This window comes from Littorina saxatilis, linkage group LG1, assembly GCF_037325665.1.
Source record: "Littorina saxatilis isolate snail1 linkage group LG1, US_GU_Lsax_2.0, whole genome shotgun sequence".
Taxonomy (NCBI): domain Eukaryota; kingdom Metazoa; phylum Mollusca; class Gastropoda; order Littorinimorpha; family Littorinidae; genus Littorina; species Littorina saxatilis.
Window position 1 is genome coordinate 10,041,628 of NC_090245.1, and position 24,778 is coordinate 10,066,405.

At 42.8% G+C, this 24,778-nt stretch overlaps 2 protein-coding genes across 3 annotated transcripts; both read right to left on the reverse strand.

The window, feature by feature from the left end:
- Positions 1 to 216: 216 nt before the first annotated feature.
- Positions 217 to 10,729, reverse strand: LOC138961255 (uncharacterized). 2 transcript variants are annotated; one of them, XM_070332867.1, is made up of 6 exons: positions 10,646 to 10,729; positions 9,662 to 10,396; positions 7,533 to 7,671; positions 5,518 to 5,672; positions 1,999 to 2,176; positions 217 to 1,795 (listed from the first exon to the last, which is right to left on the reverse strand). In XM_070332867.1, the coding sequence occupies exons 2-6, from the start codon at positions 9,859 to 9,861 to the stop codon at positions 1,190 to 1,192; spliced, it is 1,278 nt and encodes a 425-aa protein (XP_070188968.1). In that variant the 5' UTR covers positions 9,862 to 10,396; positions 10,646 to 10,729; the 3' UTR covers positions 217 to 1,189. The 2 variants fall into 2 exon arrangements, with proteins under 2 accessions (XP_070188968.1, XP_070188960.1); XM_070332859.1 differs by having other exon boundaries at positions 10,615 to 10,706.
- Positions 10,730 to 19,701: 8,972 nt separating this feature from the next.
- On the reverse strand, positions 19,702 to 20,307 carry LOC138958679 (uncharacterized). Its single transcript, XM_070329942.1, has one exon. It carries the CDS (start codon positions 20,305 to 20,307, stop codon positions 19,702 to 19,704), a length of 606 nt encoding a protein of 201 aa, XP_070186043.1.
- Between the last annotated feature and the right edge of the window lie 4,471 nt (positions 20,308 to 24,778).

Sequence of the window (24,778 nt, forward strand, 5' to 3'; positions counted from 1 at the left end):
GTCAGTGTTGAAAACTGACAATTGAGTGAACGGATAAACAGGGAGTGGTCGGATTCACTAGTATTTCGTCTAGGTTCTTGATTCTGATGACGTGGCAGAAGGAAGATAATACCCCCCCCCCTTCACACACCTTAAAAAAAGTGATTTAATGGCTTGGCCCGCAGACCTAAGTGAATAACGTGACCCCCCCCCCCCCCCCCCCCCCATTCGACCTCCCCCCTCCCCCAATTAAAATGAATGATTGCTTCAGTCAGTGATTGTCATTGAGTCCTAATCAGGCAGGCAGTAGCTGGCCACTCTCGTGTGAAATTTCAGCTTGGAGGCGTGGGTAGAACTATGATCTCCCTAACACACCCCCGTGTGATATTAACCAATCAGACCCCGCGGTTTGTTCTAACCCGTTTGTATGGCACCTCATCTCAGGGCATTAACTGATCGTCTTGCACCCACGAGCTCTTTGACTCATGATGGGCGTTCAACCCCCCCCCCCCCCCCCCCCATCTCACCCCAACCCCTCCTCAGTAAAATAATGATGCGGCAAGTGCCATCTTCTCACAATCAACGAGGTATTACTGAATCATTTCCCCGTTTATGCATACTTCTCCAGACCACGGTGGATGAAATCATACGGACCCCCTCAATACATTCTATGATTCACCGAGTTTCATGTATTCTTAGTTCGATTGTCAGCTAGGCAATAATCGATCTCCTTGAATCCTATGATGATCTGGACCCTGTTGGTGTGACGCGTAGTTAAAAAAAAAAGGCTGTGAAGAATCTGTTTATATTCGTCTGTTCGCACTGTCAGCCAGGTAGGAATCAGGAGTGTCAATCAATTCTTCATAGTCAACCAGACATTAGCTGATATTCTTGTAGCCCGTGAGGTCCTTTAAAGACTGTGGTATAGTTCAGCTGGAGACGAAACAGATCCAAAGTAGAATTGAATTACCGTACATAATGTTCTAAGTCAGCCGGGGAATTGTTGATCTTCTTGTAGTAGTACTGGAAGTCTTTCACCCTCGTTGTTCCCAGTATGGAATCGCAGAAGATCTAACAAGGAAATCAAGGAATTGGTCATGGTCCACTCATAGTCAGCCAGGTGGTAGTTTAACTTCTTTTAGCCCTGGAGCTCCTGGTTGATCTTCTTGTAGCTGGAGATCTAACCAGGGAATCAAGAAGTGGTCATGGTCTACTCATAGTCAGCCAGGTAGTAGTTTAACTTCTTGTAGCCTGTGAGGTCTTTGACTCTGGTGGCGTGGATGGAGTCGAAGAGGGTCCTCACTGCCTTGGAGACGGGCACGCAGCCGGCCATGCGGGCGAGCTCGTCGCTGTACTCCCATTGCATCTTGCCCATGTAGTGCGCATAGCGGTGGGGCAGGCCCTCGGCCAGCCTTCTCTTGTAGTCGCTCTCCGTGTCCTCATCCATGGACTCTTTGGACGGCAGAAGCAGGGAGCCGTCCAGCACGCTGATGGCGAAGAGCAACTGCACGTTGAACTGCTGGAAGGGGCAGATGATCTTGGTGATGCCGATGAAGGACAGCGTGGGGAACTCAGTGTGCACGATGTGCTTGAAGAGCGGCGTGATGCGCTCGTCCTCGATGCAGATGTTGCAGCCCGGGGTGAGGAAGGGGAAGTCGAACTGGTAGCCCGTGCACAGGAGGAGGCAGTCCGGGGTCACCACCTCGCCGTCCTTCAAGGTCACCTGCTTGCCGTCGATGCTCTCGATGCCCAGCTTCTGATGCACGTTGTCCGGCAGGCGGGACTCGAGGCGAGCTTTGTTGTGGCACAGGTACACCTGGAAGGCAAACAACATATCACCTTAGGTGGCTCACTGATGAATGAAAGAGAGAGAGAGAGAGAGAGAGAGAGAGAGAGAGAGAGAGAGATAGAGAGAGAAAGAGAGAGAGAGAGAGAGAGAGACACACACACACAAACACGCACACACACACACAAATCGCACCCCCCCCCCACACACACTTCAATCAGAGAACCACTCACCTTCTCAGCGTAGGAAGACATGTCGATAGAGATGTCCATGCCGGAGGCCGCGGCACCCAGACACAGCACAGTCTTACCCTCGAAGTGCTCGGGGTGGCGGTAGTCGTGGCTGTGCATTACCTCCCCTGGGAACGTCTTCAGCCCGGGAATCGTGGGCATCAATGGCGTGGAGTAATGTCTGTGAAAACGTGTAGATGCAAAATGTGACCGAAAAGGACGCAATTCTTGTCTGCTGTGTGTTTTGCAGTCACGTCAGGGAATAGAGTTTGAAGGATCGGAGCGAGTTGGGGTGGTGGAGGGGAGGAGGAGGAAGTCCGCAGTTTCGGGACTGAGAAGGTTGGGAAAGGAACTGGTCATAAGGTCAGTGACGGGGTTTGGTTTCAATGGGAAAAGAATGTGTGTGTGTGTGTGTGTGTGTGTGTGTGTGTGCGTGCGTGTGTGTGCCGGCGTGTGTGTGTGTGTGCGTGTGTGTGTGTGTGTGTTAGTGCGTGTGTGTGTGTTTGTGTGTGTGTGCGTGCGTGTATGTGTGCGTGTGTGTGTGTGTGTGTGTTAGTGTGTTAGTGTGTGCGCGTGTGTGTGTGTGTGTTTGTTAGTGTGTGTGTGCGTGTGGAGAGAGAGAGAGAGAGAGAGAGAGAGAGAGAGAGAGAGAGAGAGAGAGAGAGAGAGAGAGAGAGAGAGAGAGAGAGAGAGACGCTTGGCTTTCAAACAAACCCGAAAGAGGAAGGGGGTGGGGCAGGTGTGGTTCTGATAATTACTTAGCCTATGAATGATAATTATTTGAACAGACATCGAGGAAAGCTTCGCGGCCCAATACTCTACCACTGTGGATTATTCTAAAGCAAATAATGACAAAGACCGATTGGCGAAATGGGCACAAGCAGCCTGTGTTAGCCTATGTCGTTTTATCAGAAGATCGAGCTGCCAGCCAACGTGACGACACAAATGTTCACGAGCAGTCAGCCGTTTGAGCAAGCCGTTGTTCCCTTGCCAAACTAGAGGGATCTCATTGTCAGTGACTAATCACAGATATTATCAATTTGCGAATACGGCGTTTGAAGCTGTCGTCTGCTTGTGTTAAAGGCACAGTCCCGGTTCCCGCGAAAAGAGCTACGAACACTATTTCAGATCTTTCTTTCTTTATTTGGTGTTTAACGTCGTTTTCAACCGTTCAAGGTTATATCGCGACGGGGAAAGGGGGGAGATGGGATAGAGCCACTTGTTAATTGTTTCTTGTTCACAAAAGCACTAATCAAAAAATTGCTCCAGGGGCTTGCAACGTAGTACAATATATTACCTTACTGGGAGAATGCAAGTTTCCAGTACAAAGGACTTAACATTTCTTTATACTGCTTGACTAAAATCTTTATAAACATTGACTATATTCTATACAAGAAACACTTAACAAGGGTAAAAGGAGAAACAGAATCCGTTAGTCGCCTCTTACGACATGCTGGGGAGCATCGGGTAAATTCTTCCCCCTAACCCGCGGGGGGTACTATTTCAGACCCGGCCAGGCTATTTACATGGGATATATTTGTCCATCGTTCCCTCCACTTGAGCACATACAAAAAATGATCAGCCTGATTGCTTCCAGTGTAGAGTGGACATTTTTGGGGGATTTTTATCAGTGGCTTTTGCAAGGGATTTATTCATGATAAAATCCCGATCTGCAGAGCAAGCAGTCAGGCCGTGTTGATATTCGCCTCATCAAATCCCATATAAAAGCCGGGCAAGATGTGAGAGAGTGAACCAAATAGTTTACACGGGAAGAAGGCCTGTGTTTTTGAACAGTGTGTTTTAACGTAGGTAGCGGTTGCACGTGAAACTTGAAGCCAAGCACTACTGCTGAAGATTGAATAGGTTTGGGCTGAGTTCGCAAAAATAAGTGCGCAAAAAAAAAAGAAAAAAGAAAAAGAAAAAAAGGAGATAAAAAAGAAAAAAATTGGCTGCTTAAGAAGAAAAAGAAGGATCCTGGAAATGCGTTATCAATTCTTACATAATCATATTTCCCATTTCTTCCGGCTCAAAACTTAAGTTCATGCTGACGTCGAAGAATCTATATAATTATACGCTCCTGCTTGCTTGCTACACCACCAATAACCGCCGTATGAATACCGTATATGACACGACCGTCAATCACTTACAACCACTTCTTAATAACGGGCAAGGATTAACGACATCGGACAAAATTCAGACCAGAAGGCTGGATGGACTAAAATCAAATCATGGACTGAAATTTAAAAAAAACATTAGTCAGGACAACAACAAAACAAAACATCGTTGAGTTAGGTTAGCCCGACCTCAATTTTTATTTTATTTCTATATTTATTTTTTTACCGACCCTTAGGCGTTCTTCGCCACTCTGAAAAATCTTTAGGTCCACACACAATGAATAATATAGTTCTCCATACCCACGGGAGATAATTTAAAGCGTGTGTTTTCAGCTTTATGCAAAAGTGAGAAAGAAAAGAAAAAAGATCCCGACCTACCAACCTTGTTTTGCTTCTCGAAAATGTTACCCTTATCCAACATACTTTTTGAAACCACATGGAATACTGCTTTACTGTCTTTAACACCCAGAAGTGAAGACTAACACAATCTGTATTCACACATACACCAGCATGCATTTTTTCTTCACGAGTCATATCACATGTTAGAACACAATTGGATAATTAAACAGCTCACACATATTGACTTACTTGTCAAAAATGGCACAAAGGGAACACAAGGCAAGACTTCTGAAAAGCAATTTCATTACACACCCTTTTCCACAGTCAAATTCTTATTTATTTTTTTTTTAAAATATATCTGAGAAATTATTTTTTTTCTCACAGTAATTATCAGTTCTCACCTCGCATTCTTTAACCAGCATTCCGGACACCATTTGGGAGAAATAGCTTAAAAGTGAAAGACACCGAGAACTTACCAATTTGTGCGGCCTTTAACAGATGTCATCATCACCTCTTTATTACAACAAGTTGTGGTCAGGAACCCTCCTTCATCACCCTCGTGTGCTTCCCTCGTTGATTACCGTACAAGCATTTTCAGTCTAAGTCACTGCTGCTGTCTACCAAATAAACAAACATCTTGTCTGTTTAGGTATCAGCGTCAACAACATTCCACCAAATGTACAACACAAGCTTTTACACAGTGAAAACATTCTATGGAAAGAGCCGCGCTGCAAAGCATTAAAGTCAAATATCCAAGTTTAAAGAAAATATTAAATAAAATGTTTTGAAATTGAATACCGTGATTACCCGTGGCTGAGCGAGGTTCGTCCGTGAACAAACAAAGAAACAAACAAACTGCAAAATTAAACAAGACAAAACAAATAAACAGGACAAACCAAACAAACAAACGGACAAACAAACAAATAAACAAACGCCGAGGACTTTGGTGGCTCTACAAGGTTAGCATTTATAACCAAGCATGCAAACCCGGCCTCCCAAAGAAAAAGAAGAAACCCAAAATTAATTATCAAAATGGCGCCGTGATGGTGGTGACGTCACATCGAGTTACCCGCTGCATATAATGACGGCATCGTATTCCTCCGTCACCGTGTTGGACCTGTTCGTCACGGGCGCTGACGTCACTTGCCACATGTGACCTTGACCTGTCCGGCACTTTCCAGTCGCCACCTTGAAAGGTTCGATACTGACGACCGATGTTTCAAACTGAAAATGATAATACAGTTGTTGTGTTTGCCCCTCGTCGACTTCGAAAAAGTCAAAATAAAAACATCCCAATATACGGACGAATTGACAGCAACAACAAAAATACACAAAACAAGAAACAGAAACCACAAAAAGTGTAAGGAGAAAATTCAGAATTTTTCAGCTAAAACAAGATTAGCAACCACCTGATCAATTCCCCTTCGTAACGCTATTATTATACATGATCCAAAAATATGGAGGCTGTATAGTGGTGATATATCTTATTTGAGTCAAAACTTATGTACTTGGCCTGCATCACAGTTGTTGGTCGTACTTTCATGTAACCCCAACTGCACCCCATCTGTTGTCAAGACAACTGCACCCCAAATGGGCCCGATTGCACCCCAACACCTCTGGGGTGCAATTGGGCTAATTTGTTTGGACAATACCAACCCATTCCACACCATCCCTTACAGGGCCTTAATTGGCTCATTCTTGAGACTCTAAAGAATATTTTTGTTAAAACGATGAATGATTTAGAAATTTTTATTATAAAATAGTTCAAAGGATGCCTCTCCATTCTCAGCAAATTTTATTCTCGCCGTGCATCCGCGTTTGCTGCAGCGCCACTCTTTTCCATTTCCATTTCTTTTATTTCGGCTGGTATCCTCTGTGTATATCTGCTTTTCATATATATAATTGCTGGTTTGCCCCTCTCGCTAGTAGTTTCAACAAAATCCATGATCCAACTTTCGGTGTCTCAAAGGCAGAATGTGGGAATAGCACAACAGTTGTTGTAACCATAGACCATTTATCCTGGACCGCCAACTAGCTCTTACTCCGCTCTTTCTCTTTATTACGAGGTAGCGGCCTCTCGCATTTAGGAACTTACGCTTACATGGCCTTTCAGAAATCAGGGGGGCGTGATATCCGGTGTCGATTGTAAGTAAACATGGACGAAGTTGCCGAGGTAAGTTCTGAAAATGCTAAAATAAACTCAGTAAAAGTGCACATGGAACATGTTTTTTGATGAGTTTTGTTAAGTTTAGTTTGGAGTTTTGGAAAATCCAGTTCATTGTCCGTCACCTCCCATTGTCACAAATAACTGAAGCTTGCTTTCTTTTCACTGTCTTCAAATCGCTGGCCTTTCAAACCGGACGCGACGCGCCCCTGAAAGTCGAGAGTCGTAACCTCGAAGGGTCACGTGACGAGTTGGCGGTCCAGGCTATTTGTTGGTCTATGTTGTAACGGACAAGAAAAGACGTGAGCACATGTTCAGCTCAAGTGGCAACCCATGTCCGCAACGTGATTTTTACTCAAAGCCACTCTGACAAACTCGGTAAGACGGTAATACTCGTGAGGCCCTATAAGGGTTATGGTTCTCAAAAAAACCCATGATGGGGTGTAATTGGCCACATTTTTTTCTGGGGGTGCTCAGTATTGGGCAAGTTTGCGCTTGGGGTGCAATTGTACTGTAGCCGTTTCATCATACACAGTTGTTAGTCAATACAATACAATACAATACAATACAATAACTTTATTAATCTCTAAAAGAGAAATTGCATTGCTTAGCTTTTGAGTCGTACTTTCATGTAACCCCACCATACAATTGTTGGGGTCCTGATTTGGCCTATTATGGTCCGCTGGACCCGAAAAGCAACAGCTAACTAACTAACTAACTATACAATTGTTGGTCGTACTTTCATGTAACCCCAACTGCACCCCATCTGTTCACGGTCAGTTTCATCATAAACAGTTGTTGGCTGTACTCCCATGTAATCCCACCTGACTCAAGCTGTCGTCAGTTTCATCATACACAGTTGTTGGTCGTACTTTCATGTAACCCCACCTGCACCCAAGCTGTTTTCAGCTTTATCATACCTTAATGTGCTGCAGAAGGTTGAAGTTTGTGGAATAGTCTTCCAGATACCCCAACACTTGCTTGTGAGTGACGAAGGAGGGAAGGGTATTGTTGAATTCGTAGTCAGGAAACGCCATGACCTCTTTGGGTAAATTGGTCCTGGATCGCACACGTGTGTATAAATTAATACGCTTGCGAGTAAACATGTATTTCTCGTTCTTCTTCTTGTTCTTATTCCTCTTCTCGTTCGCTCCATTTGCACATATATACATCTATCTGTTTCGGTTTCATTTAAGGGGAATACTTTTATATTGTGTGCAGCTGTCTTCTTTGCTCATCAGTAGTTAAGAATTTTTTTTTAATCTCAACCCACGAACAACCTTTTCCAGAGAACCGTCCGGCAATTGCATAATAACAATAACAATAACACTTTATTGTCCATTAAAATATTACATACAAATGGAAAATAATTTATGACATTCTAAATCACACTCTCGTTTTCACTTATTTCTTCATTCATTCAACCAGAGACATACATAAAACCCAAACATGAGGCAATTCAGCCTATGTAATCTCGTTTTCAATTGTTTCTCCACTCATTAATTCATTACAAAAAAATCATGGATATTTCTATGTGCAACAGTCCCAGCCAGCCGTACACAAAAACCAACATATTTTGTAATCTGAGCGGACATGAAACAAGAGAAGCGGTACAGCACATTTTAATATTTGATACAGACAGACGGGCAGATACTGATAGACAGACGAACGGACTGACAGACAGGCAGACAGACAGACAAAAAACAAAGAGCTGTTTGGATAAAAAAAATTAACAAAGACAAAAAGAGAAAACATCTCTTAGACAGACATACACCGAGACAGACACTGAGACAGACAGACAGACAGACAAACAGACGTACAGACAACCAGACGCACGGACAGACAGAAAAACAACAATCTCTTTGAAAAATACCACAAACATACTGGTCAGCAATCAATGAAAAAAAAAGTTTTTTTTTTTAACAAAAACACCGATAAGACAAACTACAAAGATATGTTTGGATTAAAAAAAAAAGACAAAAAGGGAAAATATCCTTTGGACAGACAGACAGACAAACATGCGGACAACCAGACGCACAGACAGACAGACAGAAAAACTGAACAGCCAAACAACAATCTCTTTGAAAAATACTACATACATACAAGCAATCAATGTATAAAAAATAAATTAAAAAAAAGGTCTTTTTTCAACAAAAAAGAAACAAGTCGCGTAAGGCGAAAATACAACATTTAGTCAAGTAGCTGTCGAACTCACAGAATGAAACTGAACGCAATGCCATTTTTCAGCAAGACCGTATACTCGTAGCATCGTCAGTCCACCGCTCATGGCAAAGGCAGTGAAATTGACAAGAAGAGCGGGGTAGTAGTTGCGCTAAGAAGGATAGCACGCTTTTCTGTACCTCTCTTTGTTTTAACTTTCTGAGCGTGTTTTTAATCCAAACATATCATATCTATATGTTTTTGGAATCAGGAACCGACAAGGAATAAGATGAAAGTGTTTTTAAATTGATTTGGACAATTTAATTTTGATAATAATTTTTATATATTTAATTTTCAGAGCTTGTTTTTAATCCGAATATAACATATTTATATGTTTTTGGATCAGCAAATGATGGAGAATAAGTTAAACGTAAATTTGGATCGTTTTGAAAATTTTTTTTTTTTTTTACAATTTTCAGATTTTTAATGACCAAAGTCATTAATCAATTTTTAAGCCACCAAGCTGAAATGCAATACCGAAGTCCGGGCTTCGTCGAAGATTACTTGACCAAAATTTCAACCAATTTGGTTGAAAAATGAGGGCGTGACAGTGCCGCCTCAACTTTCACGAAAGGCCGGATATGACGTCATCAAAGACATTTATCAAAAAAATGAAAAAAACGTTCAGGGATTTCATACCCAGGAACTCTCATGTCAAATTTCATAAAGATCGGTCCAGTAGTTTAGTCTGAATCGCTCTACACACACACACACACAGACAGACAGACAGACAGACGCACATACACCACGACCCTCGTTTCGATTCCCCCTCGATGTTAAAATATTTAGTCAAAACTTGACTAAATATAAAAACGAAAAAAAAACTTACTTGAGGTTCTTGTACATGCTGGAATGGATGGGGAGGCCATTGCAGTCTTTGCCCGTGCGTTCAGAATAGGCCCACGTGCCCCCCACGCCCTTGCTTTGTTCGAAAGCTTGCACGCTGAACTGCGGTTTCCTCGCCAGGTGCTTGACCGCACACAGACCGGCGGCTCCGGCCCCGACCACTGCCACTCGGATCGATGACATTCTGAGTAATTAAAGAAGTCAGTACCGATACTGATTGATGAAGATCGGCGATGCTGTATTTTTCGATGCCGAATGCGTTACAATCTATTTTTCGGCTGTTGACGGAGCCAGACTGTTTTTCCCTCTTGGTCACTGCTTAGTCGTTGCTAACGAGTAGTTCTAAGCCAGGCGTCTTTCCGAAAGCGGCTTATTCTTTATGTGGGCACTGGCGATATCTGGCTGTTGCAGTTCGAGTTCAGGAGTCACTCTGACGTTCAAGTTGGCCCTGCAATAAATGCTGACTCGACTAACGTTACGGATGTGTTGCATCAACGACTGTGCCGCCTAATGCCGGGCTTCGTTCAGTTGACTGAGTGTTTGAGCCACGAATCTGCTTATAACCTTTTCCAGCTAGCTCCCTGCAGTCACTGAGTCGTCTGATCCGAGGGTTATTGATCGTTCGCCGTGAGCAGTACAACTTGACTGACTAGCCAATCAGTACGCCTGGAATGACTGATGCAGCAAAAGCGACTTAGTAAAACCCGGTTACATTAATCTGCACAAAAACAGCACAAAAAGCACATTAGCACCGGGCCCTCACATTCGCAGTAATTACGCAAATGATCCTCAAACAGTGATTAATTCCGATAACGCTTGACACTAAAGTGTAAGCACCTTTCACATTAGCAGTAATTATTCAAATGATGCTCAGTGATTTAAACTGATCGACGACAAAAACTTGATCAATTCGGCCGGTATGTCTTGATACTTGACCATTCGCCGAACTTGACAAACCGAGGCAGACCTTCTGCGTGAGCGACGTTGCTGGGCACAAATGAGGGAGTGACTCGATGAACCAAGGGTAAATTATAAATAGCCATCAGCTGGGTTTGGGTGACCTTGACGATCTTGCTGACGTAGAAGAGTGCCAATGTACCAACAGCGTGTAGAAAGCCCCGCCCCCCCCCCCCCCCCCCCCGTGCGCGTCAACGTGTGTTTGAAGGCATGTTGTGTGGAAGGATTTACTCAGTGTGTGATTTTCGTCTCCGCTACTTGTGTCTTTGTCGCTTTTTCTGCTTTCTGTCTCCCCCTCCCTTCAGGTTACCTTACCGTGGCGTCTATCTGTCTGCTTGTCTCTCTCTTAGATATTTGCTTGACTGTAATTTTTGTTCATCGTTATAAATGTATAATACTAGTGCATCCCCTAATAAGGGCGAGGCCCGGGGTAGCTGGTTGTAAATTGAGCTCCCATGTTTAACATAAGCCTCATTTATATAGAATGATCTCTTCTATAATCTTCTCTCCCCCTCTCTCTCTCTCTCTCTCTCCCCCCCCCCTCTCTCTCTCTCTCTCTCGCCCTCCCGCTTCTCTCTCTGTCTCACTCCCGCTCTAGCTCCCTCTCATCCCAAGTCTCTCTCTCCCTCTCGTTCTCTCTCAATATCCCCCTCCACCTCTCTCTCACTATATTACCCGACCCTATCATGTCTCTCTTTCTCTCTCTCTCTCCCCGGTCCTCAGTTCTCTCTCTGTCCCTCTGTCTTTATGTCTGTATCTCTCACTCTCATTTTATCTCTCTCCCTCTCTCAATCTCCTCTACCCCTCTCTCTCACTCTTACCCCCGACCGGCATCTCTCTCTCTCTCTCTCTCTCTCTCTCTCTCTCTCTCACACACACACACTCACACACACACACACACACACACACACACACCTACCTCAGTGTTAATTGCCTGCATCCCCTTGCCTTTCCGTGGCCAGCACATCTTTCCGACATACATAATGATTGTTGTATACACTAGACTAAGTGTCCGGCGTGGCTTCTCACTCTCTGACTTTCTCTGTCTGTCTGACTGGCTGGCTGGCTGACTGGCTGTCTCTGTCTGTCTGTGTGTGTCTCCCTTGGTCTCTCTTTCCGTCTGTCTGTCTGTCTGTCTGTCTGTCTGTCTGTCTGTGTGTCGGTCTGTCTTTCTGTCTGTCTGTCTGTCTGTCTGTCGGTGTATCTCTCTCGGTCTGTCTGTCTGTCTGCTGCTCTCTCTCCTCTCTCTCTCTCTCTCCCGCTCTGTCCATCTGTCTGACAACGGCTCTATCTTACTCAGTCTGTCTCTGTCTCTGTCTCTGTTTGTCTGTCTGTCGGTCTGTCTGTCAACAAAACATTAATTTTGTTATCTTGTTTTACAACGCCGCAACGGTTTCGTGACCTCTTCAGTCACTGGGCCAAGGGCATGACACGGAATGTTTCCCTGACTTTTGCTTTCTGTGTCGTGACGTGCCGAATTAACCCGGCCGTACTTTTAGTTTCATCGGGAATTTCCAACGTCTCTCTCTCTCTCTGTCTCTCTCTGTCTCTCTCTCTCTCTCTCTCTCTCTCTCTCTCTCTCTCTCTCTCTCTCTCTCTCTCTGTCTCTGTCTGTCTGTCTGTCTGTCTCTCTCTCACTCTCTCTTTCTCCCCCCTCTCTCTGTTGGAAGAATAGGCTTTGCCTAAAACCTTTATCCTTTTGTAATAAAGGTCTGAGTCTAGGCTCTCACTCTCTCTCTCTCCTGCACGGCTTGCAGTGTTTGCGTACGCGCGTGCTTGTGTGTGTATGTGTGAGGGTACTCAAACACCACAGTGCAACTACAGCGTGTTCATGGAGCCATATTATTTCAAGGGAATTTATCAAAAGAACTTTCTTCTTCTTCTTCTTCGTTCGTGGGCTGAAACTCCCACGTATTTACGTGTATGACCGTTTTTACCCCGCCATTTAGGCAGCCATACGCCGCTTTCGGAGGAAGCATGCTGGGTATTTTCGTGTTTCTATAACCCACCGAACTCTGACATGGATTACAGGATCTTTTCCGTGCGCACTTGGTCTTGTGCTTGCGTGTACACACGAAGGGGGATAAGCCACTAGCAGGTCTGCACATAAGTTGACCTGGGAGATCGGAAAAATCTCCACACTTAACCCACCAGGCGGCCGCGGCCGGGATTCGAACCCTCGACCTTCCGATTAAGAGGCCGACGTCTTACCACCACGCCACAGCGCCCGTCAAAAAAGAACTTTCAAATTTGGGGAAAGTTTCAAGGCCACTGCGAGTGTCTGATCCAGTCAGCCACCCCAAAACACACGTTTGACAAATGACTCACAACATCGTGGTTGGTAAAATAATGCCATTCTGATCATCATCGCTCCACGGCTATCGCCAGTTATCTCTCTGACCGGACGCTAAAGTCCTACGCGAATCTATCAAAACAAGAATACAGAGTTATCTCCCATATGTTGTTCGCGAGACGAAAATGATTGCAGATTGGCCGACTTCGACAGTGATCTCTGTTCTGTTCTTCACAGTTATGACAAAGACATCGTTCTAAGGTCAAAACAAGTCGAAATTTTGGGACTGCTGCCGGAAGGATACCGTTGCATCACTTACAGAAAAAATCGCCTGCTCCAGCGAGCGCCGAAACCAAACGGTTGATTATCACGTGACACTTTTGCCATATTTAGATTTGTCTGCACAGTAAATTTAGCCGCGAAAAATAGCTCGCTTGAAACTGTCTTACATATCAATTCCTTTGTAATTTAAAAAGTACACAACACCATGAAAAATCGTTATCGACGATCGCGAATCTGCTTATATCCATAACACATTACGAAAAGATCTAAATATGTAAAAAATCGATTTCCTCGCCAGACAAGGAAAACCAAGGCATCCTGCCAGGGATAGAATGAGCCGAACTCATTTTGACCTGAGGTCAGGATGGGTCAATGCATCTTTTGGAGATTTTCATTTTTGTGTGTACCCCACTTCTCTGCATAGCGAAGCAAAACGCAGTCTTTAAGCACGAGGCCGTCACAATTTTTGCCTGTGAGAGATAGTCAGGCAATCAATCAAACAAAAACCAACCAAACCAACAGACAAACAAACACACGCAAACAAACAAACAAACACAAACAAACAAACAACAAACACGCGCAAACGTACACAAACGAACACACCCACCTGAACGACAACAGAAAACTGAAATTATATGGGTCACAAAGATTTTGGAAAATAATTTGACTGATGTTTAAAACATATTTCCTTTCACCGAAAAGTAACGGAGGGTTGCTTTTAATGTTAATTTGGCGTATTTATAGAACGCATACTTACACGTATTGCTGGAGTGCTGTCAGTGTAGACAGATGCTCAGGCCAATGATCTGTATGTGTGACAATTTAAGCCTGCAATAATAATGCGAAATACCATCTGGCAGACTTGTGTAAGTGTGTATAGAATATTGCGTCAGTGCGTATTGGTTATTGGGTCAGTTCGTTCAGAAAAAAATAAATATTGGGTCAGTGTGTATAGAATATTGGGTCAGTGCGTATATAATATTAGACCAGTGTGTATAGAATATTGGGTCAGTGCGTAAAGAATATTTGGTCTGTGTGTGTAGAATCGGGTCAGTGCGTATAGAATATTGGGTCGGTGTGTAAAGTATCGGGTCAGTGTGTATACAATATTTGGTCAGCCTGTGCGTATAGAACAACAAGAACAATAACAAGAATTTATTTTGCCATAATTATAACAGCATTGGAATTTGTCCTGGTGTGGAAACACTCATACCCATACATTCATTGCATATACGCCTAACGACAACGACAACGACAACGACAACAACAACAACAACAACAACAACAACAACAACAACAACAACAACAAGTATAGAATATTAGACCAGTACGAATAATGCATAGAATCGGGTCAGCGTGTATACTGAGCCGCTGGATTAATGTGTTAAGAATTTCGTGTCAGTGTGGATAGAATCGGGCATTTAAATTTTGTGTATTGATTATCGGGTCAGTGTAGAATTGGGTCAATGTGTACAGCATTTTACATAGGATATCGGGTCAGTGTGTTAAGGATATCGGACTCTTTTTTTTTTTTTAATAGATCACTATAATCTTCGTGTAAGATAGATAATGGGATGCAACATTTTGACAGTTTGTTGTACTTTTACTGCCGTTCTAGTTAGGATTTTGTGGAGGAAAACCTTGATCAAGCACAGATTGAAGCTTGAACCACCAGCAGAAGGAAAACCTTGATCAAGCACAGATTGAAGCTTGAACCACCAGCAGAAGGAAAACCTTGATCAAGCACAGATTGAAGCTTGAACCACCAGCAGAAGGAAAACCTTGATCAAGCACAGATTGAAGCTTGAACCACCAGCAGAAGGAAAACCTTGATCAAGCACAGATTGAAGCTTGAACCACCAGCAGAAGGAAAACCTTGATCAAGCACAGATTGAAGCTTGAACCACCAGCAGAAGGAAAACGTGGGAACCGCTCAGCCACTAGGCCACCTCGCTGCGCCAGACAGCATGCCCCCTTCACCTCTCCCTAACCCCAAACAGGGTGCCTAACGGCCCAGCTGTGAACTATGGAAAGCCGTTTGGCTCATAACCATTACACGTGTAATAAATCATAAATACACGTGTAATAAATGATTTATACACGTGTATTTATTTCTTATTGCACGTGTAATTTATCTTTTTATATTTAGTCAAGTTTTGACTAAATATTTTAACGTAGAGGGGGGAATCGAGACGAGGGTCGTGGTGTATGTGCGTGTGTGTGTCTGTGTGTGTGTGTAGAGCGATTCAGACTAAACTACTGGACCGATCTTTATGAAATTTGACATGAGAGTTCCTGGGTATGAAATCCCCGAACGTTTTAAAACAAGCTCTGAAAATTAAATATATAAAAATTATTATCAAAATTAAATTGTCCAAATCAATTTAAAAACACTTTCATCTTATTCCTTGTCGGTTCCTGATTCCAAAAACATATAGATATGATATGTTTGGATTAAAAACACGCTCAGAAAGTTAAAACAAAGAGAGGTACAGAAAAGCGTGCTATCCTTCTTAGCGCAACTACTACCCCGCTCTTCTTGTCAATTTCACTGCCTTTGCCATGAGCGGTGGACTGACGATGCTACGAGTATACGGTCTTGCTGAAAAATGGCATTGCGTTCAGTTTCATTCTGTGTGTTCGACAGCTACTTGACTAAATGTTGTGTTTTCGCCTTACGCCTTGTGATTAAATACACGTGTAATAAATATTTCATACACGTGTAAGAAATGGTTAAATACACGTGTAAGAAATGTTTATTCCGCGTGTATTTCATCATTTCGTACACGTGTATGACATTTTTATTACACGTGTATTAATCATTAATTACACGTGTATTAATTATTTATTACACGTGTACTAATCATTTTTGACTCACATGCGAAGCAAAAGTGAGTCTATGTACTCACCCGAGTCGTCCGTCCGTCCGTCCGTCCGGACGTCCGTCCGTCCGTCCGGAAAACTTTAACGTTGGATATTTCTTGGACACTATTCAGTCTATCAGTACCAAATTTGGCAAGATGGTGTATGATGACAAGGCCCCAAAAAACATACATAGCATCTTGACCTTGCTTCAACGTCAAGGTCGCAGGGGCCATAAATGTTGTCTAAAAACCAGCTATTTTTCACATTTTTCCCATTTTCTCTGAAGTTTTTGAGATTGAATACCTCACCTATATATGATATATAGGGCAAAGTAAGCCCCATCTTTTGATACCAGTTTGGTTTACCTTGCTTCAAGGTCAAGGTCACAGGAGCTCTTCAAAGTTGGATTGTATACATATTTTGAAGTGACCTTGACCCTGAACTATGGAAGATAACTGTTTCAAACTTAAAAATTATGTGGGGCACATGTTATGCTTTCATCATGAGACACATTTGGTCACATATGATCAAGGTCAAGGTCACTTTGACCCTTATGAAATGTGACCAAAATAAGGTAGTGAACCACTAAAAGTGACCATATCTCATGGTAGAAAGAGCCAATAAGCACCATTGTACTTCCTATGTCTTGAATTAACAGCTTTGTGTTGCATGACCTTGGATGACCTTGACCTTGGGTCAAGGTCACATGTATTTTGGTAGGAAAAATGTGTAAAATATTGTTTTTCTCAGTTTTATTGTAAAATTATTCTGAAAGAAAGATCAAGGTCTGTTCAGCATGTGAGTCGTGTGGGCTTTGCCCTTCTTGTTTACACGTGTAATGGTTATGAGCCAAACGGCTTTCTATAGTGAACAGGATATTGCCCGCGTGTCAGTAGAAACTTGTACATTCTCTGGGCCAAAGCCGGCGAAATGTCATCATGTCGTTATGCTGGAAGAGTGCATGCATGCCTTTATGTTGCAAATGTAGGTTTTGTGGTTGTTGAACATACGCCGCATTACACAAAGAAGAGACTCCGCCGCCTGTGGAGAGAAGTTTGTGCACGCCGGCTCCGGTTAGACGATTACTTTGAATCGTTACTACCTCTATTTATATTGCTAAAGCCGCATGTTTCGCACAAACTTGTTGCTTTACTTCAGGTCTGAGTATTTGAAAATATCTGGGTTAATTTTTACAGTCGAATAGGTTTCTATTTGACGCGACAGTTCGCCCACCACGAACAGTGCCCCACTCAGCCACGAACCCGCCTAGACTGTGACTACGGTATTCGACAAAAGAAACGCGGCACCGGCCGAGCCACACGTTGTTGAGACTGATTTTTCCCGAGTTCAGTTTTCAAACTGTTGTCTAAGTCGAATTGGTTAACATAAAATAATTAAAAACAAAACAAAACACGGATTCTTGCACGACATTTGTATCAGCATTGTAAAGAATCAGAATTGATTCTTGTTGTCATGCTTTATATATTCATAAATTGCATCGCGGGATCCTCTGCTGTCAAATATAAACCATGGATTCTTGCAGGAGATTTTATCAGCTATGTGATGTATGTAAAATCGTTGCTTGTTGTCATGCTTTACATCTATTCATAAATTGCTTCGTTTGATCCTCCACTGTCAAAGCACGTTTCTCAGACACACTTCAAGTGGAAGTATATATGTGAACAATTTGTGGGTCAGCTTTGAAGTCGAACGTGTTTCTGTTTGCCGAGCAAATTCACCCTTCACGGATAATGTCCCACTCCACCACGAACCCGCCTAACGTTCGGTATCAGACGGCGAAAGAAACGCGGCACTGGCGGGCGCACGCTGTTCATACTGTTGTCTAAGTCGAACTGGATCACATATATTTTAACAAGAGGCGAAGCCTTCAAGGCTCACGTAAGAAATCGACAAACAGTAACACAAACTCAATCACTCCGTCACACATACACACACACACAGAGTAAGCATAGGTGACACTGTGCAAGAAAGCGAGACACTAGATCTAGATCTGTCTGTCTGCATTAGTCTAGGCCACTTATGATTTCACCTCACAATAATGACCATAGAATTGATTTATATCAGAATGCACAGTACCAACCAAGAAAAAACACATATGAAAAGTCCCGGTGAGAAACTGGAACAATTAATTTTTTTCTGGCTTTTTCGATATTAAAAAAAAAAAAAATGCCAAAGAAATTAGCAATTTCTTGGAAAAAAATGAGAACCCTATCATGCTGCATATCAAATGAAAGGGCTTGAGCTGAATAACAAGAATATTAAGCTAAAATCCATTTCAGTAAGAACGTTATGTCCCGCGGTAACGGTGATCATACCTGATGACGGAAAGCATCATAACAAGGAAAATCCCTTACATGATGCATAATTCAACCTAGATACCTATCTGACTCTATTTCTACAGTCCTAGTGACTCCTACCTCAAATATTAGTCTCCTCCTCCTCTTCATCCATGGGAAGCATCGAATTAAGGCAACTTATTCCACGGCACTGTCCACAGGCAGTTGTGCAGCTTAGGCCAAAAAAAAAGGTCTGTTTACGGTAACATAGGCCAAAAAAATAGGGTCGGTAGGTCGGGATCTATTTTTTTTCTTCCAAAAAACCATATTTGTACGTTATTTTGCAAAAAAAACAAAAGATTTTTTTTCCCCCCAAATGCCAAAAAAAAGTCTAGGGTCGCGCGAAAAAAATAGGGTCGGTCGGGTTACCGTAAACAGACTATTTTTTTTGTTGGCCTAAGGCTGACCTTCCGGCAACTACAGCGTTGTGAGGAACAGTCAGTGGTGCAACCACATCTGATGATGTTCATTAACTCCTCAGGGGCTGGAGGAATGTCAGTGTGAACAGGAAGCAGCTGTCCCCGCTGAAGCTGAAACCCCCATTCTTCAGGCATGAGCTCCAGACTGGTACCCAAACAAGCCCACTCCTGAACCTGGTAAAAGACCCTGTAGGAGTGGTACTTGGCTGCAGCTGAAGTAGGAGGCAGGACTTTTGGCTGAACTTGCGTAGAGCCGGTGAACACTTTCTCGTGGTACTTTACCAGCCGAAGCTTGTCAAGAGTCAGTGTCACCATAATTTCCTTTGTAGATGTCGACTAACAGTTTCTCTCCTGTCTCTGCAATCATCTGGTGATCCGAATTAGTCTGCAGGAAAACCTTGGCACTATTTTCAAACAGTTTGTTCTTTTTTTGCAGTCTCTTCACTGGGACACATTTTCCGTAGAGAGATCTGGACCAGGCCGGTGCCCCTTCATGAGAAGCTGCATGGACCTGTGGAGGCTCTTCATAAGACCACCAGCTTCATTACCAGAGCTGGACTCCAAGTTTAACATTGGCGAACGACAAGAAGAAGAAGAATGAACCGCTGTTTGTTGGTGGTGTTGGAGAGGAACTCCTCCTTCTTCTCTGAGAGCAACATGTCAGGAGTGAACTGCACATCACGGCCAGGCAGGGTGCGTCTTTGAACATGGGCCATGTCTTTGGTCGAAAGGCCCCCCAAATACCCATCAAAGACGACTGTTGCATGAGGGTATGAGTTCTTCACATACTCAACATACCTCTCAGCCAAGTGCGTGTAGGATGTGCCTCTCAGCCAAGACAGTTGATGAATTAAAGAGCCCCCATCAAGGATGTAGTGAAATCTTTGGTTCTCAACATTTCCTGCTTGCAGCCTTCACTGGTATCCCACAAGTGCTTTGCCAAGAGGTGTTTGCTGGATTCTCGCATGAACCCGCTGTCGTCAAACAAGGATGAGGGCAGGGCTGTCAGTTCATGCTGGAAAATGTCTTGGAGCTTGGACAAGTCGCCACCAGCAACATGAAGAAGGCGCTGGAAAAGCAGCTGTGGATCTATGCTGACTCGCTCACCTCCAATCTTGACAGTGGGTTTGGTGTTCATGGTCACAGCCTCCTCCTTTTTCTTGAAACTGACCGCTGACACTGCTTGGCCTGTCATTGTCTGGAGAATTCGATGCCCAATCACTTTGGCACTGTCCACGTTAGCAGATGTGTCTGATGTCAGGCCAGTTGCTATGCAGACAAGTTGGTGTCCCTCCGTCTCAAAAGGGTTTCTTTGTAGAACGTATGTAACTATAGTGCTGGTGTCCTTGTCATCTTTCCGCTGTCTTGCCTCCGTGAGATCTTTGTGATGTTCAGTGTTTGAGTCACCATGGGTGAAGGATACCATCCACTGGTTCACTGCAGCGCATGACGGCATGGAGAGCAACCAAACAAGCCCCTGGAGTTCACCCATTCCCCTGCCTCTCGTGAGTCCGCCACTTGACTTGAGGGAACACATCAAAGTCGGCTCTATCGTCAGATCGCATGACAGTCCCGCCCAAAACGTTGACTCCGTCGGATGACATGATGTCCAGCCATGAAGTCCCTGTACACGTCGGGGTGTGTCTCGGACAAGTGCATCATCTGTAGTAGTATGTCGTAGTAGTGGACTGTAAATAATGATCGACCGGCTATTTGATACAAGCTCCTGTGAGCGAAACAGCTTTTTGATCACCCACCCCATAGCAGACGATACGATGATGCGCGCGCAACGGGCCTTGCCGGCGCAAATTCTAATAAAATACCTTTCTTTATATATCTACCTAACTTCTATCTTTCAAAGTCCCTTTTATCTTTGATATTGTCCTAATTATATTTAGGTTTGCATAGAAGTCACTGATTAGGCTGGATGGCTGCATATTATTGTGTTATTTACGATAATGCTTCGAACTGACCAAAGCGTCACTTTGACTTTGACCGGTTTTCATGTATCGTCGAGAGAAATTGATTCTCACAAACTCATCTTTGTCTTTTCAATCATTGTTTTGTCATTTTTATATCACTATTACATATCCCGTACCTATGTTGCATATGATTTTAGTTTGTAACTGTTTAAAAGGATTTGGTTGTAATGAGTGATGCTTGGTTTCTCAGCAAAGATTCCTAATTTATGCAGACAGGTACTCGCGCCGGAATTTAACCGATTCCATTTACTTTCGGACTTTGCCGCTTCGTACTAAGTCACTGCATAATTTTCCCCCAAGTAACGCATATCATGTTTGTCTAGGGTTCTTCTTTTTATCTGTATGATTTATGAGTTTGTCCATTATTCCAGTTTAGAGAGTTTTGTAATTTTCCGCACTGAAGTTGGTTCAGAGCCTTCACTAGGACCATTGTTTTTGTATCCAACTAAATAAATATAGGTTTTTACGAAATGTTATTTATTGTAATGGAAAGCTAAGGTCGTAGCTTTAATTTGATGTATTGTTTGTTAGGATTGGTTATGTATTTGCTTAAATAACGTAGGGGAAAGCATGTGTAAGAAACACAGATTCCGTGTTTCTGGTCGTATTCAGGCGATTTTTATTCTCGCCGGACGGCGCTTTCGATGCAGTCCGCGCCGGGGCTATAAGTATAGGCCGAACACCGGCATAAGTATGCATTCGCTCCTAGCAGCTGAACACGACACTACACTTGCTTCGCTGTCTACGGGTTTCGCCTTCGGCCTCAGATATACCTTCCACTCCTCCACTACATAAATTTTAGTCAAGTTGTCGAACTCACAGAATGAAACTGAACGCACTGTAGTTTTTCACCAAGACAGTACAGCTTCCTCAATCCCCGCGTGAAGGAAATCGCTCACCTTCCACGTGCAAAACGTAGTGATATTGACACGCCAGATTAGTGCGGTGGCGTATTGTGCTAAGCACGAAAGCGCGCTTTTCTGTATTCTTGTTAACTTTCTGAGCTTGTTTTGAATACAACCTATCATATCTATATGTTTTTGGAATCAGGAAATGATAAAGAATAAGAAGAAATCATTTTTGGGTCGATTTCTTAAATTTTAATCGTAAGACTAATTAATCTATTTTCGTTAATTGTGATCACATTTTAAGAGTAAACATGACATATGTATATATTTTTAGATTCAGAATGTGATGAAGAATACGATGCAATCAATTTTAAATCTGTTTGCAAAAAATCAATTTTAATGACAACTTAAATGAGCAAACTCATCAATTAAATTTTAAGCCTCCAAGCTCAAATGCAATACCAAAGTCTGGGCTTCGTCGAAGATTACTTGACCAAAATTTCAACCAATTTGGTTGAAAAATGAGAGCGTGACAGTGCCGCCTCAACTTTCACGAAAAGCCGGATATGACATCATCAAAGACATTTATCAAAAAAATGAAAAACATTTCTGGAGATACCATACTCAGGATCTCTCATGTCAAGTTTCATGAAGATCGGTCCAGTAGTTTTCTCTGAATCGCTCTACACACACACAGACACACACACACCACAACCCTCGTCTCGATTCCCCCCTCAAGCCTCCCGTAAACCATCACAGAGCTCCCCGAGCGTCTACATACAGTACAAGCATACTTCCATTTGAACGCTCACCGAACGGGAACATCGTGGCTGCTTTCTGTCGAGCGTGAGAAATTTTCAAAGAATTTATTTTCGTGGACTTGGTCCTCTACCACAATGGCGCCTCGTTTTGGTGCTGGACGGCTGTTGTGAATATTCCCGGACAGTAAGCCTCCCGTAATCCATCACAGATACTGTCAGGCTTTTACACACAGTACAAACACCCTTCCATTTGAACGCTCACCAAACGGGAACATCCTAGGTCCCCTACGTAAAGAGCGAGCAATTTTTAAAGAATTAATTTTGCAGATTGTCTCGAACACTTGTTGGACCCATCCTGAACTCAGGTCAAAAATGAGTTACTTCCCTTCGGGTCTCATTCTATCGATGTAAACTGGCGATAGCCGTGGATCGATGATTATCAGAATGTTTTTGGACCGTGGTGCGTTTTTGCGCTTGACCTGAAAATCTAAATAATAAATCGACAGCTTGTTACACAAATATTCTTTAATCATAAAAGAATTCTTTTTTCATCAAGACAAGATCAGTACAATTCGAAGTTTTGAAAGTTTGAAAAAAGAAAAGCCCGGAAGCAGGGTCACGCAAGGGTCGTAGCAGACGACGGTTTATGCATATCGCCGTTCCTCTCAACAGTCAAAAGCCATCGCTAGAGTTCTTGTGAACCACAGCCGTTTTTTCGTGCATAAAAACGTGCTATTGTAGATAAGCTGACATCGAGTCGACGACTACATTGTGAAAAAGGGAAACTGGATCACACGGGTTCACGATGGCTCAGGGGTAAGATAAACCACGCAAAAATAAATTCTTTGAAAATTGTTCGCTCTTTACGGAGGGCACCTGGGATGTTCTCAATCGGTGAGTGTTAAAATGAAAGGGTGTTTGTACTGTGTGTAAAAGCCTGACCGTATCTGTGATGGTTTACGGGAGGCTTACTGTGCCTTTAAAACATCTTAGTCAAAACTTGACTAAATGTAAAAACACAAAAGAACCTGTTTCTGATTGCCGCGCCAGTTCACATACTACGGACAATGTCACTTTCGGTTCCCTAGATATGTTTGGCTTGAACATGACTTTATTCGGATAACATAGGGTGCCATATTTATAATACAAATAACAAGTCGCGTAAGGCGAAAATACAACATTTAGTCAAGCTGTCAAACTCACAGAATGAAACTGAACGCACTGCAATTTTTCAGCAAGACCGTATACTCGTAGCATTGTCAGTCCACCGCTTGTGGCAAAGGCAGTGAAATTGACAAGAAGAGCGGGGTAGTAGTTGCGCTGAGAAGGATAGCACGCTTTTCTGTACCTCTCTTCGTTTTAACTTTCTGAGCGTGTTTTTAATCCAAACATATCATATCTATATGTTTTTGGAATCAGGAACCGACAAGGAATAAGATGAAAGTGTTTTTAAATTGATTTCGAAAATTTAATTTTGATCATAATTTTTATATTTTTAATTTTTAGAGCTTGGTTTTAATCCAAATATAACATATTTATATGTTTTTGAAATCAGGAAATGATGAAGAATAAGATGAACGTAAATTTGGATCGTTTTATAATTTTTTTTTTTTTTTTACAATTTTCAGATTTTTAATGACCAAAGTCATTGATCAATTTTTAAGCCACCAAGCTGAAATGCAATACCGAAGTCCGGCCTTCGTCGAAGATTGCTTGGCCAAAATTTCAATCAATTTGATTGAAAAATGAGGGTGTGACAGTGCTGCCTCAACTTTTTACAAAAAGCCGGATATGACGTCATGAAAGACATTTATCGAAAAAATGAAAAAAACGTCCGGGGATATCATTCCCAGGAACTTTCATGTAAAATTTCATAAAGATCGGTCTAGTAGTTTAGTCTGAATCGCTCTACACACACACACGCACAGACAGACAGACACACACACATACACCTCGTCTTGATTCCCCCTCTATGTTAAAACATTTAGTCAAAACTTGACTAAATGTAAAAAGCTTGGAACCACACAACAAGCTATGCTTATATTAATTCGATATGTTTGCCCCACTCCGCCACGAAACCCGCCCAATGTACGGTATCCGACATTAGAAACGCGGCACACGGGAAAACGTTGTTGAAACTATTTTTTGTATGAGTTTTCACACTGTTGAACTGGAGAACATATCTTATAAACTAATAAAAAGTAAAATAAATGCCACAAAAAAACACCCAAAAAACAACGACGCGGATTCTACCTGGACATTGTTTTGGTAGCAGTTTCACAAATATACATTGTTGCTTGAAGCCCAACTTTACAATGTCATAAATTGCATTATTT

Coding starts and splice junctions, on each gene's coding strand:
- LOC138958679 (XM_070329942.1), bottom strand. CDS start 20,307: ATGCCGTCATGCGCTGCAGTGAACCAGTGGATGGTATCCTTCACCCAT.
- LOC138961255 (XM_070332867.1), bottom strand. CDS start 9,861: ATGTCATCGATCCGAGTGGCAGTGGTCGGGGCCGGAGCCGCCGGTCTG. Junction 7,672..9,661: donor AGCATGTACAAGAACCTCAA/GTAAGTTTTTTT, acceptor TGTGCGATCCAG/GACCAATTTACCCAAAGAGG. Junction 5,673..7,532: donor ACCTTCTGCAGCACATTAAG/GTATGATAAAGC, acceptor TATCATTTTCAG/TTTGAAACATCGGTCGTCAG.